This window comes from Megalobrama amblycephala, linkage group LG9 (assembly GCF_018812025.1).
Source record: "Megalobrama amblycephala isolate DHTTF-2021 linkage group LG9, ASM1881202v1, whole genome shotgun sequence".
NCBI classification, from domain to species: domain Eukaryota; kingdom Metazoa; phylum Chordata; class Actinopteri; order Cypriniformes; family Xenocyprididae; genus Megalobrama; species Megalobrama amblycephala.
In genome coordinates, this window is record NC_063052.1 from 21,158,629 (window position 1) to 21,175,750 (window position 17,122).

General features: G+C 38.4%; 1 protein-coding gene across 2 annotated transcripts; it reads left to right on the top strand.

Moving 5' to 3' along the window:
* Positions 1 to 3,196: 3,196 nt before the first annotated feature.
* Positions 3,197 to 14,259, top strand: nr1d2b (nuclear receptor subfamily 1, group D, member 2b). 2 transcript variants are annotated; one of them, XM_048202049.1, is made up of 8 exons: positions 3,197 to 3,683; positions 4,989 to 5,204; positions 5,827 to 5,915; positions 6,427 to 6,571; positions 8,821 to 9,485; positions 9,581 to 9,766; positions 9,869 to 10,079; positions 12,167 to 14,259. In XM_048202049.1, the coding sequence occupies exons 1-8, from the start codon at positions 3,665 to 3,667 to the stop codon at positions 12,361 to 12,363; spliced, it is 1,728 nt and encodes a 575-aa protein (XP_048058006.1). In that variant the 5' UTR covers positions 3,197 to 3,664; the 3' UTR covers positions 12,364 to 14,259. The 2 variants fall into 2 exon arrangements, with proteins under 2 accessions (XP_048058006.1, XP_048058007.1); XM_048202050.1 differs by lacking the exon at positions 5,827 to 5,915.
* Positions 14,260 to 17,122: the final 2,863 nt, after the last annotated feature.

Consider the following 17,122-nt stretch of genomic DNA (forward strand, 5'->3'; position numbering starts at 1 on the left):
GTTTCAAAGTTTACTGACTGTCTTTCGTTTTTTTTTGTTTTCTTTTTTTTTATGATTAGATGAAGCTTATAGTGACGTAGTATTTCAGAAATTTATGTCCAGTCTTACAGTTCAGACATCAAATTATTCAGTAAGAAGGCAAGTATCAAAACATTTAAACAAAATAATTTGCTGTGCATTATTATTATTTTGCATTTATGTCCAGTCTCTTAGTCAGGTAGTCAAGTAGCTATAATGTTGATTATTTGATCATAAAGTGAAAACTTGTCGAAAGTCCAGTGCTGGGTAGTAACTGATTGCATGTAATCTGCATTACATAATCAGAATGAATAATTGTAATTAGATTATATTACATTTTAAAATACTCGTAATCATATTACTTAAAAAAAAAAAAAAAAAAAACCTACTGCTTATATACATTCAGAAGGTCTTCCAGGATTGTGGAATTGCACACACAGACCAGCCGATAGTCATGTGACTATCACTGAAAACTGAGACCCACACAGCATTTCATCAATGAATGTAAAGAAATCATTTCACTTTTAAGAAGTGTTTTCTCAACATTGCAACATTTCATATCAGCTCCTGGTATGCAGTATCATAATCAGCTTCTGACTAACACATTAATTATTATTTGAATTATCAGTGAGTCATTTAACAATGTATTACTGTCTTTTGGAAGGCTTTTGCTTTTCAAAAACATTAAAATGTACACATTCACGTCATTTCAAATTTACATGCAATCAGTGTTGGGGGTAACACATCACAAGTAACGTGAGTTACATAATCAGATTACTTTTTCAAGTAACTAGTAAAGTAACACATTACTTTTTCAATTTACAACAAAATATCTTAGTTACTTTTTCAAATAAGTAAGGCATTACTTTTACACATTTATTGACTGCCAGCTCTCCTGTTGCCATGTTAAGAGAAACAAAGTACAGAGGCGTTGTGTGCGCTGTCCTAGACGAAACGCCCGTTAGCGTTTACACTTTTCGTTTTAAAACGTATAACTTATGCTACGATTACGCCTGTTCGTTACACTACTCCGGCGTTTTCGCCCCTTGAAAACTGAGACTTTTAAAAATTCTGCAGAGCCCGTTTTAGTTTGAAAATGCTGGGGTTGTGTTTCAGTGTAAATAGACCAAAACTGAGGCTTTTGAAAACGATGGCATGGCTGCCCACATTTGCTCTGCGTATCCTTGACAACCGTTTAAACAGTAAAATGGAGACTGAACTGCCATTTTTAATGGCTTTGTTGTCATTTTTTAGCAGCCATTATGCAGTTAAAATCTGCATTTTTTAATACAACAGCTACCTACATGCAAGAAACAACTGTTTACACTTGTGCGCGCATACCCAGTGTGCATGAACGGTCAAACGGTCGGAGATTGTTTCTAAAACGCTGTGGAAATGCCAGTGTAGAAGAGGATCGGCATTTTAAAATGAAAATGACTAGTGTAAAGGGGCGTAAATGTGAACAGGCATTTACTCATCTCATTTGCACGAAAATATTCTGTATTACTTTTAAAAGTAACTTTCCCCAACACTGCATGCAATGCAGGAATTCCCCAACTTTTTTGTCAGCTGAACCTCTTTGACCTAATATATTTACTTGAAGGACCTCCTGAGATTGTCAGTTAAAGGTCCTCTAAGCGATGTAACACGTTTTTTAGGCCAAAACATTTTTTGTCACATACAGCAAACATCTCCTCACTATCCGCTAGCTGTCCGCTAGCTGCATGTCCCCTGAACACACTGTAAAAAAACGCGGTCTCTGTAGTCGCCACAAGCTCCAAAAACGGCAACAAAAACAAACTGGTGCAGCCTGGACCACGAAACATAATAAACATGCTCCAGCCAATAACCGACAAGAATGATTTTAAATGCGCGTTCATGACTGTTTCAGGAAGCAGGGATGGGAGGAGAGGAGGAGGAGGAGGAAAGGTCTAGCTAGCCTCTGTTTTGTTTGACAACACTTCGAACGTCAACAGGAAGTTACTCCGCTCAGGATCGCTTAGAGAACCTTTAATAAGTTAGGCCAATAATAAAATTAAGTCAGTAATAATAATACAACTCATGGTCCTCTGATGTTGGTTAATGGTCACATGACATTCAGATAAACAAATAAAATGTTTACCACATCAAACATTTATAGGATTTTTAAACAAACAAGCAACTTTTATGATTTATTTTAACACAAAATCTATTGCTCCATCAATGTTCAATAAAAACATAATTTTTCTGCAATCATACACTATGGGAGTAGTGAAAAGCTCATTTTTCTTAAGGTGTGCCTTTAGCTCTGTTGTACCCCAAGTGTTATGTTCGATTGCTTTCTCTGTTTATAAAAGTCTCTGGTTTCATTGATCATTCTGCATCATGCATCTGCCACACTCCACCCTTTACATTTATTAAAAACCAAAATCAAGGAACTTTGTTGTCATACCATGGGTGCAGCAGGCGCAATGATATTATGCACAGTTTCTCACAACTGTCTCACAACTGGGGTCACAGCCGCTGCGTAATATCATTGCGCCTGCTACACCCATGGTGCGGCAACAAAGTTCTTGGATTATTACGCCAGAATGAAAGTGTAGTTCCAAGCCATATCGGCCTATAAAATAGCAACTTTCCATTTTCCGTCGGTCTTAGTACACAATGTAACTACAGAAGAGTCAAGTTTTAAATAGGAAAAATATCTAATATCTTTGGTCATTTTTGAGCGAGATGCTAACGGTCTAATCAGATTAGAACCTCGGTAAACGGTAAAACTCAACAGATTAACTTTAGGGGAGTTGGAAAATGAGCCTATTTTCAAAAACCTCAGAGTACACTACACTTACAAAAAGTGTAGTGTTCTTTTAAATGCCAGTTTGTAGTAATGAGAATTGGATAAAAATATTGTTGTCAAAAAAATGTAACATTTTTTTGCCACTGTGACTTACTATTCTCATTGTACACAAGCAAGTGCACTTATCCTTATCATACTTTATGCCCTGCTTATATTTCTCATTACGTTTTTGGCTTCCTTAGGGGAGCACTACTAAAACTGTCAAAATGTCAGTTTGATGTCTGCTGGGGTCATCAGGGCACTCTGGGGTGTGGGATGAGGGTGCACAGGAGGCCCCTGCAGGAGCAGTGAAAGTGTGTCAGTGGGTTATAATGACACTAATGCAGGAGGAGGAGGAGCTGCCGTGAAGTGGGTCACATGATCTGGAGACAGCAGCCGCGGCAGCACTGACGCTCAGTTTCGCTCACTCTACACGCGCCCTTTCTCTGCGTTAAACCTTGATTTATTCACAACTCTGAACTATAGCAACTCGTGTCGACAGCTATTATAGTCTCTTTATTAGACGTGAAATCGTGTGGATTTGGTCTCCTGACTGTCCGGTCTGGAAGAGTCTAATTATTCTAACTAAAACAGATATATGTATGTATTTATAGTTTTCTAAGACGTATGCGAGTTTTTTGTTTTCCTAAGCAACGCGGAGCTAATATATCCCAGATTATCTTGTTGGTTTAGTTAGAAATGTTTCTCAGGTAGTGTATAGGTAGAGATACTCGGTTTATAGGATCTCACAGCGACTAGACAGTTGCTGTGTAAACTGTGTAAAAACGGCACTAACATACAGGTGACTGGGGCCCAAAGCTGTCGGAGGATATGGAATCCACAAAGGCTGGTAAGATCAGTCTGTTTTACTTTTACTTTTGAATATAACTTTATATCTTCAGTGCACTCTTATTTTAATAAATAACACCGAAACATGTAGTTTCACGTGATGCTGTGAATGTGCATTGTGCATTAAAGTGTAGTTTGGGCTTTTATTACTTTATTTGCAGCATGAAAACTCTAAGTAGGTTAATAGCGTCAGGCTTGTTGTTATGCCATAGATTGTGGGTTACTATTGAACTGCAGTCTCCCAACTCACATGGACCTCTCTGCCTAGCCATGTGCATCTGTGTTTACGCGTCCTGTGCGTCTACTCTGATTGGTTGAGAGATGTCGTGACGTGCTTGTTGCATAATTTGCATGGCAGGATGGATGCGTCTGCAGCTGCAGATACACGTGAGGCGGCTGCGGTCTGACCCACTTTTCGGCTTTTACACTCCGAACAAGACATGCCGAGTACACGTGGGGGCGGGGCTAAGAACATGTCAATCAACAGCTCAGACTGGGATACTTATGACGTCCATCAGTTTTGTTCTTCGTAAAGAAAAAAAAAGTTATTTAAAAATTAAATATTTTAATTGAATTTTATATATATGTAATATATAAATATATATTATTCAAGTTATAAGTTTTTTTTTTTTTTTTTTTTTTTTTTATCTTCATTCTTTATTAAAGGGAAATAATATATTTAATACCATTTGCTCCATTCAACTCACCAGCATTCAATTATTATTTAATTTTATATAAATAAATTTTGCATAAGTTAGCATGTATGCATTAAAATATAATAGCATATTAGCGTTTGAAAAAAAATACAACTTCTGTTAGTTCTCAGTATTTAATTTGAGTTGAGTTGAGTTGAGTTGGTTGTCGGTAAAGCCTACACCCTGAAAGTATTATGTAAGTGTGTTACCTAACCATTGAGAGTGGAACAGCAGAAATCAGGTCAACCCATACAGAGAGAGCACACAAAGCCTGTTCTGCTTTCTGACAAGAAGAACATTTTGCAGCTCAAAATAAAACATAATGACAACAAAAACATTTGTATCTTCATTAGTAAATAGCCACCTATATGGATTGCATGTCCTCTCTCTATGTTTATATCTTTATTTTATTATTATTAATGATAGAGACAGTTGTCAACAGATACACGTAAAAGCTAGAATCAACCACTAGGCCATATTTCATACTCATATGCTTCATATGAGTCTGAGACATCATATATATATGATTTGTAAAATGAAGCTAGATAAATAATTTGATGTCTTCCTAACTGAAGTTGTCTTGTGTTGGTCTTCTGTGTGTCATCCACCAGGTGGAGTAATAGCTTACATTAGCTCCTCGAGCTCTGCCTCCAGTCCAGAGTCGTGCCACAGTGACTCCTCCAACAGCAGCTATCAGTCCTGCTCTCCGTCTCATGCAGGACAGGGCCAACAGGGCGAGGCCCTTCCTGTGGCCTCTCAGTCCCGCCCACCAAGGAACAGCGGAGGGAAGGCACGATCGCCCTCCACCACCAAAAGTGGCATTACAAGTGAGAGACTGATCTAAATAAAAAATAAAGTTAAAGAGAACCAGAAATGTTTTCATGTTGCAACCACATGTTCTACACACTTTGTTAAATATGATCTTCTACAAATTAAATCCAACATATTGACCCCCAGTTTCACAGACAAGGCTTAAGCCTAGTCCCAGACTAAAATGCATGTTTGATGTTTTAACTGAAAGCAACTTGCACTGACATATTTTAAAATATGTCACTACCATTGTTTTGTCTCAAGATGCACACCAGTAATGTCTTTTTTTTTTTCCTGAGGTATGTTTATAAAAGCTACTTAAGACTTAATCCTGGCTTAATCTAAGCCCTGTCTGTGAAACCAGGCATTAGTGTGAAAGTTGTCCATCTCTGCTTAATGTTAGGGAGCTCAAAATGGAATTGAAAAAGCAAAAAAGTATTGTTGATTCTTCAGAATAATTATATAATTGATAGTAGTGATCTGATATTTGTCAACATTGCACAATTTATTATATTGGCTTCATCATGAAGTAATGGTCTTCTGGCTGTTTGAGGAAACAGAAAGCAGCTGTTCTAAGGAGAAAGCCAAACTGAGCACAGAGCCTTGTTCATCTGACCCTCTGTATTTCTGCTCCTGCAGAGATTAACGGTCTGGTGCTGCTATGTAAAGTGTGTGGAGATGTGGCGTCAGGATTTCACTACGGCGTTCACGCTTGTGAGGGATGTAAGGTGAGAAAATATTAGTGTGAATCTACAGCCACATTTCAGTGTGAACTTATAAGCATTAGAGGTTTCATTTTGTTATTTCTGAGGTACAAAGTATCTTTAAGTCAAAAGCTCAGAAGGGATGTCTGAAAATCTGTATTTTATTACTATCATGGTTTCTCAGTGGAGGTGATTGTGCTGTATAGTGTTTGTTTTCATGGTAAACTGTTCCTGGTGTCACTTTGGTTGATTTCAATAGGGTTGATGTGACATGGCTGTCATGCTTTATCTGGATCACATCTACCTGTGCATCTCCATGAAGGGAGATGTCACTTTGCTTTATTTATATCCAGAAAGCCTCCTACTCAGCAGCCTGTTTAACCATCAGAGCAAAGCTCTGTGACAGAACGGTGTCATGAGTCCTGAGAAGGACACCTGCTTTCCATACCAACTCCAAACTCGACACCTGTTACTCTCTGTGTGGGCTCTGTGACCCTGACACCTCTCTCTATCTCTTTCATTTTACCACCTGCAGGGTTTCTTCAGGAGGAGCATTCAGCAGAACATTCAATATAAGAAGTGCCTTAAGAACGAAACCTGTCCCATTATGCGCATCAACAGGAACCGGTGCCAGCAGTGCCGTTTTAAGAAATGTTTGCTTGTGGGCATGTCCAGAGATGGTGAGCTTCAGCTGACATTGTGTCCTAGATTCAATCAGTGGAGTCTGTTACAGGCCAACATATGTGACCTCAGCGTTTAAACCTTAAAGGCAAAATATCCAAAAACCACTAAAACAATGTTATATTGTTGACATGTGTACTTATATTATCCCAAATGTTTCCAACAATGTTTAAATCCAAAGAAATCAGTTATTTTAACCAGTGTAATCTCCTTTCAATGACGTCATATTCACGCTACCCTTGATTTCTGTAGTTTTACTTCTGTAGAAACTATGGAAACACCAAAGATGCTTTAAATATATTATGTGTTTGATTAGACAGGTGAGCAACTGTTTGGATACCTTTATTGACAGAAAACAAATCATTGTTATGTAGTTCAACATGGTTAGTATTGTTTGAATGTCTTGTTTTCTTGATTTACCGCGAGTAACATGTTTGTATCATGCCTCAGAGACAATACTATTTTGTCAAGTGGCTAACATAACATAATCAGAAAGAGCTTTATTTATAGTAACCGTAATACAGCATTTTCTCCAATTGCATGCCCTTTAGCAACACAAGTCATCCAGCTTTTATTATTATGATATTCTAATATCGATCTAGCTTACTGCAGTGTGCAACAAGTGTCTCATATTAGCCACCGAGCGAATGCACAGACTAACATTAACATAACTTTCAACACACTCAAACATATTTTTAGTATGGTTTGTTTTGACTAGATAAAACAGCGCTGCATTACTCAACAATTGTAATTCATCAGATAAAGTGACCTGTATGAGTAGTGATTCAGCACTTGCAGCTGTTTTATTAGAATTGAATAAAATAATGCGAATTTAAGTGATCAGATGTAACTGTAACAAAGTTTAAGTTCAGGGAAGGAGGAGGCAGACGTTAAACATAACTTTAATCGTAAAATAAGCAAACAATAAAATGAAAGGAGTGGCAGTGGCCGGCTGAAGCATTACAGCATAATAAAAACAGTAATGTAAAATGTCTCAGGCTCTTGGCCGCGCCCTGCTTCATACCACAGTAATGTTAATAAAACTTTAATACATTAGCTCACCCATGAATGAACATGATTTCTGCACGAGTCACGTCGGATTGCTTTCCATCAGCTGGCTGTGGAGGTGAAGATGACAACTCCCATGACACTCATTCACAGCTTTTGAATAAGTGACCTCTCTCTAACTGCGAATCTTACAAATTGTGCCTTTAAAGGTGCAGTATGTAATTATTCTGTCCGCTAGAGGTCGCTAGATGCCTATTCAAAACAAAGGCGTAGTTTGCGCAACACACGCCGCGAGCAGCGGAACTTTTATTATGACATAGTTGCTGGCGCCGCTTCCGCTATTCCGGTCATGAGTATGAGGTAACGCAGCTCTGTTTATATTAGTTACATATCATAATAGATACATTTGAGTGTGTTAAAAATTATGTTATAACGTTACTCTGTGCGTTCGTTCGGCGGCTGCTGTGAGACACTTGTTTGAGACACACTGTAGTAAGATAGATCAATTTTAGAATATATTAAATGCTGGATGGCTTGTGTTGATAAATGGCATCCAATTAATTTTAAAACGTATTGTATGATGGAGAAAATTCTGTATTAATGTTACTAAAAATAAAGCTGCATCTGATTATGCTACGTTAGCTACTTGACAAAAAAGTGTTTTTCTCTGAGGCATGGTAAAGCATGGTACTCGCAAAAAAATCAAGAAAACTAGATTTAAACAATAAGACTAAACGTGTTGAGCTATATAACAACAATTAGTTTTCTGTCTATAAATATATCGAAACAGTTGTTCCCTTGTTTATTAAAACCGTGTAATATATTAAAGCATCTTTGGTGTTTGTACAAAATAAATCCGGAAACCGAGGGTAAAGCGGGTATGACGCAATTGACAGCCGACTCCTCACACGTCCCGGAGCGTTGGTTAAAATTGCAATTTTTTCACAATTTACAAATAGTTGGAAACATTTGGGATATCATAAGTACTCAAGTGAACAAAATGTATAACACTGTCCTAGTGGTTTTTGGATATTTTACTGCAAAAATATTACATATTGCACCTTTAAAATACAAATAAATAAATAAATAAATAAATATATAAAGTAAATGTTATTTGCACTTAGCTAGATGATATATAATTTGATCAATGTGTATTGGAGATGTCTATCTATCTATCTATCTCTAAACATAAGTGTCAATCTGTTAAAGTCTGTTAACTGACACTGTCTGTGGTCCTCAGCTGTGCGTTTTGGCCGGATTCCTAAACGAGAAAAGCAGCGCATGCTGCTCGAGATGCAGAACGCAATGAACAACATGATGAACAACAGCCATGGCAATCAGCCCCTGCCTCTTAGCAACCAGATTTCAGTCACCGATGGAGCTTCAGAGGACAGCTCTGGCCCTTCCTCTCGTTCCCCCTCCACCTCCCCCAGGAGCAACCGATCCGAAACCAGCCCTGACCCAGAGCTGCCGATCGCCATGGATACGAGCCCAAGCTCAGACTCCTCCAGTGCCACTGACAGCGGGGAGGAGGAGGTTATCGGCACAGTTACCAGGGCACACCAGGAGACATTCATGTACAATCAGGAGCAGGGCAGCATGCCTTCAGAGGCCCCTAACAACTTCAGCCATTGCACAGAGAAGACTCAGAATGTCTGGAACCGTGAGAACAATATATCCTCAGTGAGCGAACAGAATCCACAGTCGAGCTGTGGTCCACAGGGCACTGAAGACTCTGGCCGACATTGCAGTACTCAGAGCAGCTGTCCTGTCAGATTGCCCAACTGCATCTCCAGTGGACCATCTCTGCAGAACGTTTGTCTGAGAGCTCATAATGACAATGAAACCCATGCCCATGGCAGCTATAATGTCCCAACATTCACAAGGGTTAACAGGATGCACCTGGTGAGTTATACAGAGTACTAATGCAAAAAATGGCAATTCCAAAATTTCAGTAGTCCATACAAATACTCAGGAAATTACATGATCCTCTTTCACAGGTTTGCCCCATGAATACATCACCCTATGTGGATCCTCAGAAGTCGGGTCACAGTATTTGGGAGGAGTTCTCCATGAGCTTCACCCCAGCTGTCAGGGAGGTGGTGGAATTTGCAAAGCGTATCCCAGGATTCAAAGATCTATCCCAGCATGACCAGGTCAGCCTGCTCAAGGCTGGTACCTTTGAGGTATGAACAAAACACAACACAATCTCTACGCTGAATCCTATAGCAAGTAATAAATTTCATTTAAACTGTAAAAAGATCTGAGGTTTCCTGTTTGGTCTGTAGGTGCTGGTGGTGCGCTTTACATCCCTGTTCGATATGAAGGAGCGGACGGTTACATTTCTGAGTGGCAAGAAGTATAGCGTGGAGGCTCTGCGGTCTTTGGGAGCTGGAGATCTCCTCAACTCAATGTTTGACTTCACTGAGAAGCTGCAAGCTCTCAACCTCAGTGAGGAGGAAATGAGCCTCTTTACGGCTGTAGTGCTGGTGTCTGCAGGTATTTATCACTTCTTGTTGTGTCATACCGTTCTCAGACCATACACTCTATAGTTTTGTATCTAAGATGATGAAATGACTCTTTGCAAATTCAAATGACAGTTTAAGGCTTTAAATATTAAATATTTGCAATTAAAGGGTCATGAAACCCCCCTGTTTTAGCCTGGTCGTTCACACCTCTGAGCTGGAAAAACTCTGTAAAAATGGGCATGTGTAGAGGTGGGGGAAGAGGGGAGAGAACAACCAATGAAACACAGACATACAACACACTCATTATATAAAATAATGAATATGAGCACGAAGAAAAATGACAACAAACTCCCAAGCACAAGGGAGAAATGCAAAAGAATATTTAAAAGGGCTAATAATACTTTCATTACATTTACGAGCACTAGTCTCATTATAAACGACACGTAGTTTAACACAGAAAGAATAAAGACATAGTTTAATTGTCCATTCTCTAAGTCTTTTGTCCATCAGAATAATCGTGTCATCGCGTTCAGATACACCACTGTGTCCAGTTTGCACATATATTTCTTTTGAAGAAGACTTGATGAAATATGTGTTCATACACCATGCTGGTTCATGTTTGGTGCAGGAGAATGTGTGAAATAATGTCTATAAAAACTTTAAACGTGGATACTTTATTCGGTATATGGTCTTTGATCCACGTGGCTCCGCGCTGAATCCGTCTATGTATTATATTATGTGTTCGTATTCAAACTCCAGTTCTGACCGCATCGCGGGCAAAATACAAACAACACTCGTGCTTCTGTGCTGGGGGAAACATACACATTGCTCGCGTGTCCAAACGCAGAGCAGGCAGAGTTGAATGAACAGCACTTTTGTGACATTTTAATTATCCGCTGTACTGCAATCTCATGCGAACATATTTTCCATTTGTGCTGGTAGATTACAGCAAAACAAACCACATGCACCCAAACTTCTGCTCTGGTCGTGTCGTAGGAAAACGCATTTTTGTGTTGTAGCACTGAGGAAACAAGCACCTATGACCCATGTCTCTGAATGACAACAATAGAGACAGAGGCAAGACAAGTGATATCTCATGCATAATACTGCAAATATAATCTTATACATACCACAGTGCAGTAATTTGATTGAATGAGATTTTTGTCATGAATAAATGCAGAAACGGTTGACATCAGCATGTTGGACCAGCTCATACTGGAGTCAACCAGCACTCCGGATCTTGCCGGTATTACACGATGACATCAGATTTTGTGACGTTGCTCCAACTTTGCTTTTCCAACCTCGAAGACAGAAATCGCTCTGAAAAATGCAAAAATAACTAATTTCAACTTATAAATAAAATTAATGAGTACCTTTAGTGTTTTCAGTGATGTGCAGTCTATACATATCTGTTCACAGCTCAGAAAATGTGTTCTGAGGTTTCATGACCCTTTAAGGATAAAGATTTCAAGATAAAGTTACAATTAGATCTCACTTAAATTTAAAAGCTAAGGATTAGTTTAGTCAATTAATCTATACATTGGCTCTGGAGAAAACAGTGATGTCATCGTCCAGTTCAGTTCAGTTCGCATACAATGGTGTCAATGCAGACAGATCAAAAACGTTGAATATCAAGTGTCCCCAACTAAGCAAGCCAAAAAGCGACAGCAGCAAGGAACCCAAACTCCAAAAGGTAACAAAATGGAGAAAAAAACAAAAAAAAAAATCACACATTTAAACAGTTTTTTTTTTCCTGTGAAAAAAAATTTCTTCGGCTTCTTTGGCTCACTGCAGTTTTAAGGAGAAAATACACAGCAATGGTGTTGACTGATGAATTTGAACATGGTTTGTCTTAAAGCATATTAAAAACACCACACAGACATATAAACAACATTAAAAGCTTGATTTTCACCACAGGGGGTCTTGAAGAAATAAAATGAATGATTAAAGGTTTAAAATTGATTCAGCTCCAAACTTAGACCACGCAGGAACAAGAAGTGATGTCAGGAAGGTCATAATGATTATATAGTACAAAAATAAACTTTTATTTTCAGACCACTGTATGCCTCGAGCCAATGAAAACTTGTGAAATTAATTCCCCTTCTGTGTTCCCCACAGATCGTTCTGGTCTCGAGAATGTCAACTCAGTTGAGGCACTTCAGGAAACTCTAATTCGAGCTCTGCGCAGCTTGATCACCAAGAATCACCCCAACGAGATTGCCATCTTTACTAAACTGCTTCTCAAACTTCCAGACCTGCGCTCCCTCAACAACATGCACTCTGAGCAGCTCTTGGCCTTCAAGGTCCAACCCTGACCACCTACCAACCCCCATAACTGTGGACCACGCCCCCTCCCATCCACTTCCAGAGCCTCCAGGCCCATTTCTGTCACCCACTAAGCCAATGGGGAGCCTGTTCTCATTCAAAGCCCCTTAGTTGACATTTCTCCCCATGAGGACTTCTGGGTAATATGGAGGTAGTGGGGGGGGGGGGTACTTAAGAAGTCATTGTACTGTAAAACGCCTCTGTTCGTGCTAATGCACAAGACCCGCAGACACAAACTGGAGGGGTTTCGTTGTAGATGCTTACGAGAGTTTGTATGATTACGGGGTTTGTGTGTAAGCAGAGGCACCTTGAATTTGTTTTTAGATTTATACTGCCTGTGCAATAAGTGACACGTTCACTGTTTTTGGATTGTTCCTTGTTGGTCTTATAATACTTTCAGAGAAGAGGAAGTAAGGTATCTTGTGGCTGTATGAAAGCTGTGTGTTGTTAACGGGAGGGGATATGAAGGGATAGTCCAACACATAAGCTTAAAACAAACGAGAAACTAGTACACAAGCACAGTTTGATGTCCTTTCTATAATTTGAAGACAAGAAAAGACAAAAAGCACCAACTATGTAATAGAAGAATGTGGAACAAGCTGCTAATCAGAGCTTTCTGGCAGAAAGACACAAGAATGTTTAATGGATAGATCTATTTTTGTAGTTTGTTTCCATTTTAAAAATTGTCGTTATGTGCAAAGGAAGCCACTCTATCCTTAGGCCTGAAACATTACTCAAGTTTGTGAACGCAAATGCCTCTTGTTATACAAGCTCAATTTTATGGTAAAGGACCGCAAGTTCCAGCCATGCATGGCTTGCCGACATTGTAGGAGACATTAACAGTCAGTTTTGTCCTTCAGGTCAGCCTTGGTGGTGCAATAATTTGAAAAGAATCTAGCTAAGAAAGTTAAAGTTAGTTTAGCTGTTGACAAGTTTATAGATAGCTACCTGAATAATGACACATTTGGTTTATTGGTACAAACATTTGAAGGTGACTCCTTTGCCAGCTTAAGTGTTTGTTACCACCAGTATTCAACTAGACCGCAGGCTTGGCCAAGCATTTGTGTTCTTGCATAGAGTATGTTTCTGACTTTAGACTTGCATAATGGTGCATTCTGTGTATATGTTTTGATTCGTAGGGCTTTTAGTAATGACACAATGTTTCATGATGCTGAATGACAAAAGGAGGACATGCGTTTTATGTCTATAAGAATGCATGCTCCTCCCAGTACTGATGGGACACAAAGCCATCTAGTGATGTCATAATGTCTGATTATAGCTGAGGCCACATCCTAACTGACACCTGCCGATTTGATGCATCTGTATGGGTGATCATTTCAGGCTGAATATTTATGATTAATTTTTTGACATGGTTTGGGAGGAAACGCTCCACTTCATATAAATGCAATTCTGTTCATTTCTCTTTTTTGAATGTTTTTTTTTTTTTTTTTTTGGCAAGTCTGTTGAGTGACAGTTCTTGTAGAATTATTGTGTCTGTGATTAGCTGCAGTAAGCAGATAGTGCACATACTTGAGCAATGTTGGACCAGACAGGAAAAGGAAACTGGACATGGCCCAAAACTCCATCAAGGAACACTGGCAATGCCTCTCTCCCTGCTATCTCTGGGCATCAACTCTTCTCGGGTCGGATCTGATATCAAAGCTGCTGTATGTGAATAGTTAATTAAAGAAGTATCTTCAGTTAGGTTTGGTGTTGGTGTTCCCGTCTCATTGTTCAGCCTGTGGCTCACTCATTGTCTGCGTTGTGTTGCCATAATCCAGTCTGTCCGTTTTCTTCTGTGAAAGCATTGTAAGCTAGATATATATATTGGATATATATAGAGAATTAAATGCATATAAATAAGAAAATAAACAGATAAATGCTGATCTCTTTCTCCCCATGTATTTGGTTATTTTTGCATCCATTTGTAAGGACACTTATGTAAAGAGAAAGACAAGTGAAGTCTAATAGATAGACATCCACTATCGTTCAGAATAGGTTTTGTGTGTTTTTGGAATAAGTCCTTAAAGGATTAGTTCACTTTCAAATTAAAATTTTCTTATAATTTACTCACCCCCATGTCATCCAAGATGTTCATGTCTTTCTGTCTTCAGTCGAAAATAAATTAAGGTTTTTTATGAAAAAATTCCAGGATTTTTCTCCATATAGTGGACTTCAGTGGCCTCCAAATGGTTGAAGGTCAAAATTACAGTTTCACTGCAGCTACAGTTTCATTGTCATATACAATATGCTAGTGCAAGTATATAACAATTAGTTAAAACTTTGACCTTTTCATAGGAAATGAGCAATGGTTTCTCTAGATAAGACCCTTATTCCTTGTCTGGGATTGTGTAGAGCGCTTTGAAGCTGCACTGAAACTGTAATTTTGACCTTCAACCTTCAATCACAAACATATATTATTGAGCCACTATTATTGTTTCTGAAGAGCATACAATTTTCCAAGGAGATGGCCTTGAAAACTATATAAAATTATGTCCTAGATACTGGAAATTGGTACTCAAAACAAAATCAGAGTAGTTAAATAAATTACCATCATTATCATTATTAGAAATCTGGTTTACTAACATCACTCCATTACTGAACCTGTTTTCAAGAAACAAGGATTTCCTCTTATGTAGAATATTACAGTTATTCCAAATACAAAAAAATAAAAAAAACTGGTGAGAAATAATGCTTGTAAATAAGTCCCCAAGCCAAAATCATTTGCTGATGATAACTGGAGAGTTTCATAGGAAGTTTACTAATAGAATAACTGCACATTAAAAGGAAATCTATACCTTTAATTGAGAGACATATTGTGGGATTACACTACAAATAGAAGATTGACTGTAGAGGAAGCATTTAAGCCAATACATTTTTAGGGTATTAAGGAAGTCAAAATCAATAAAATTTAAGCCGCTCTTATATGGAAGTTTATTAATGCCAAAAGTGTTTGAAATAAAAAAGCCAGTAACACATTACAATAAGGTTAATTATTTAAAGCTACAGTCCGTAACTTTTTTTGGCAAGTATGCGTCATTACGTCACGTCTGTAAACTGAAAGGAAGGAGTTCTAGCAAGTAGACTATACATATAGGATGCTGCTGGTAGCGGATCATTTATAGCCTTTTCTCACAGCAGCTGAAATAATTAAACTTAACATTTTGATGGGAGATTTTAATCCAGAATGGTCCAAATGACAATCATCAGTGACAACTGGAGATTCACCCATAGTCAAAAGCAAAAGACTTCGGACTGTGGAGTGGCTACAGAAATTGAAATCTACAGGCAACGCTAATACACACTAAATACATAGTCACACAATGCTGATGTCGTTTACATTAACAATTTGAGAACAAAGTATAACAACAATAATAATTTGCATGGTTTGATGTGATATGAGCTAAGCGTTTGTTCGATTTAAAGGCAGGGTAGGTAATAAATTTTGTTCCAAACTTTCCATATATATACACATGCATAATTAAAATGTAAGAACTCTGATAAAAAGAGTATACAAATCGAGTGACTCTAGACCGTTTAATCTGTATTAAACACAGCTCATTATTTCCATCTGGGACGAAACATAGGATTGGCTTAGGCGGCTGTCACTCTCTCACAACCATGGCAACCACCCTTTTGACACACATGACCTGCCCACTTGCGCGCGCACGTTTGATTTGGGGAATTCAAGAGGAATACCATCCTAGGAATACCAAAACAATGGCAGAGAAACAGCAAGCAAAATTCACAGTACCGGCCTATGCAGTTAGTGAAGGCAAACCAGGCAAAAAAGGAAGACAGTAACAGTACAAGAAAAGGCAATGAACAAAAAGTCTTTGGATAAACAAAGAAATAAAACGCGAGTTAATATCGGCGTGGCTCTCCAGCGATGGCGAGAACTGAGGGAACTCAAGGGGCTGAAAAGTGACTCCTTGATGGCTTTATTTCTGCTGGACAGGTAAATCTTTCTTTTTGTATTTTGATCATACATATTTTTTTGTTTATTTTTTCATGAAGCATGTGTCATTAGCACACGTAGCTGCGTAATATAGCTAACATAACATTACTTAGCGAGCCATAGTAGAGACGATAAATAATCTATAGGCCTAGCTCAAGATGATAGCTATAGTGTTGAATTGTGCATAATTTTGCTTTAGATAACTAAATACATGTTTAACAGATAGTAGGCCTAACGTTACTCCGCATCTAGGAACTTTTCTTAGAACTATATTTACCCTCTGTCTAACTCTTTTACCATGTTCACCTGTAAGTTTACCTGCACGTTTTTTTTCGCCTTTGTTTTGTTTTTATATTCTCTACCTATGTTTACTGATGTCTTTATCTTGTATCTGTGTGTGTCGTACACACTTTGTTGTATGTGTGTGTTATTATTTTGTGTCTGCAATGCAGTTGTGAGTTGATATTTGAGTGTATGTTACTCTGTTTATCTGTAGAACAACGTACATGTTATGAATCTTACACGAAATTCATCTTCATCACAGTGTAAATGATGGTAATGGAAAAACGTGTATCATGCAACCTGTTTTTAGCTTTGCCTTATAGATAACTAACTCGTTAGCGAATTAAATTATGTTTATCTTCATAATTATAAAGTTATTTTTATTACATGTGATTCTGACATGATGTCACTACATGCACTGTGCTCCTTTCTCTCCGCTCGTCTCAGGTAAATAATGCGTCTTCCAGCTCAGTGGTCGGAGTCGCACGTTCATGCGTTTTGGGGGCGTG

Excerpts from the sequence above, each read along its gene's own strand:
- nr1d2b (XM_048202049.1), top strand. Across the intron at positions 5,916-6,426 it reads ACGCTTGTGAGGGATGTAAG|GGTTTCTTCAGGAGGAGCAT; the intron begins GTGAGAAAATAT and ends TACCACCTGCAG. Across the intron at positions 9,767-9,868 it reads TCAAGGCTGGTACCTTTGAG|GTGCTGGTGGTGCGCTTTAC; the intron begins GTATGAACAAAA and ends TTTGGTCTGTAG.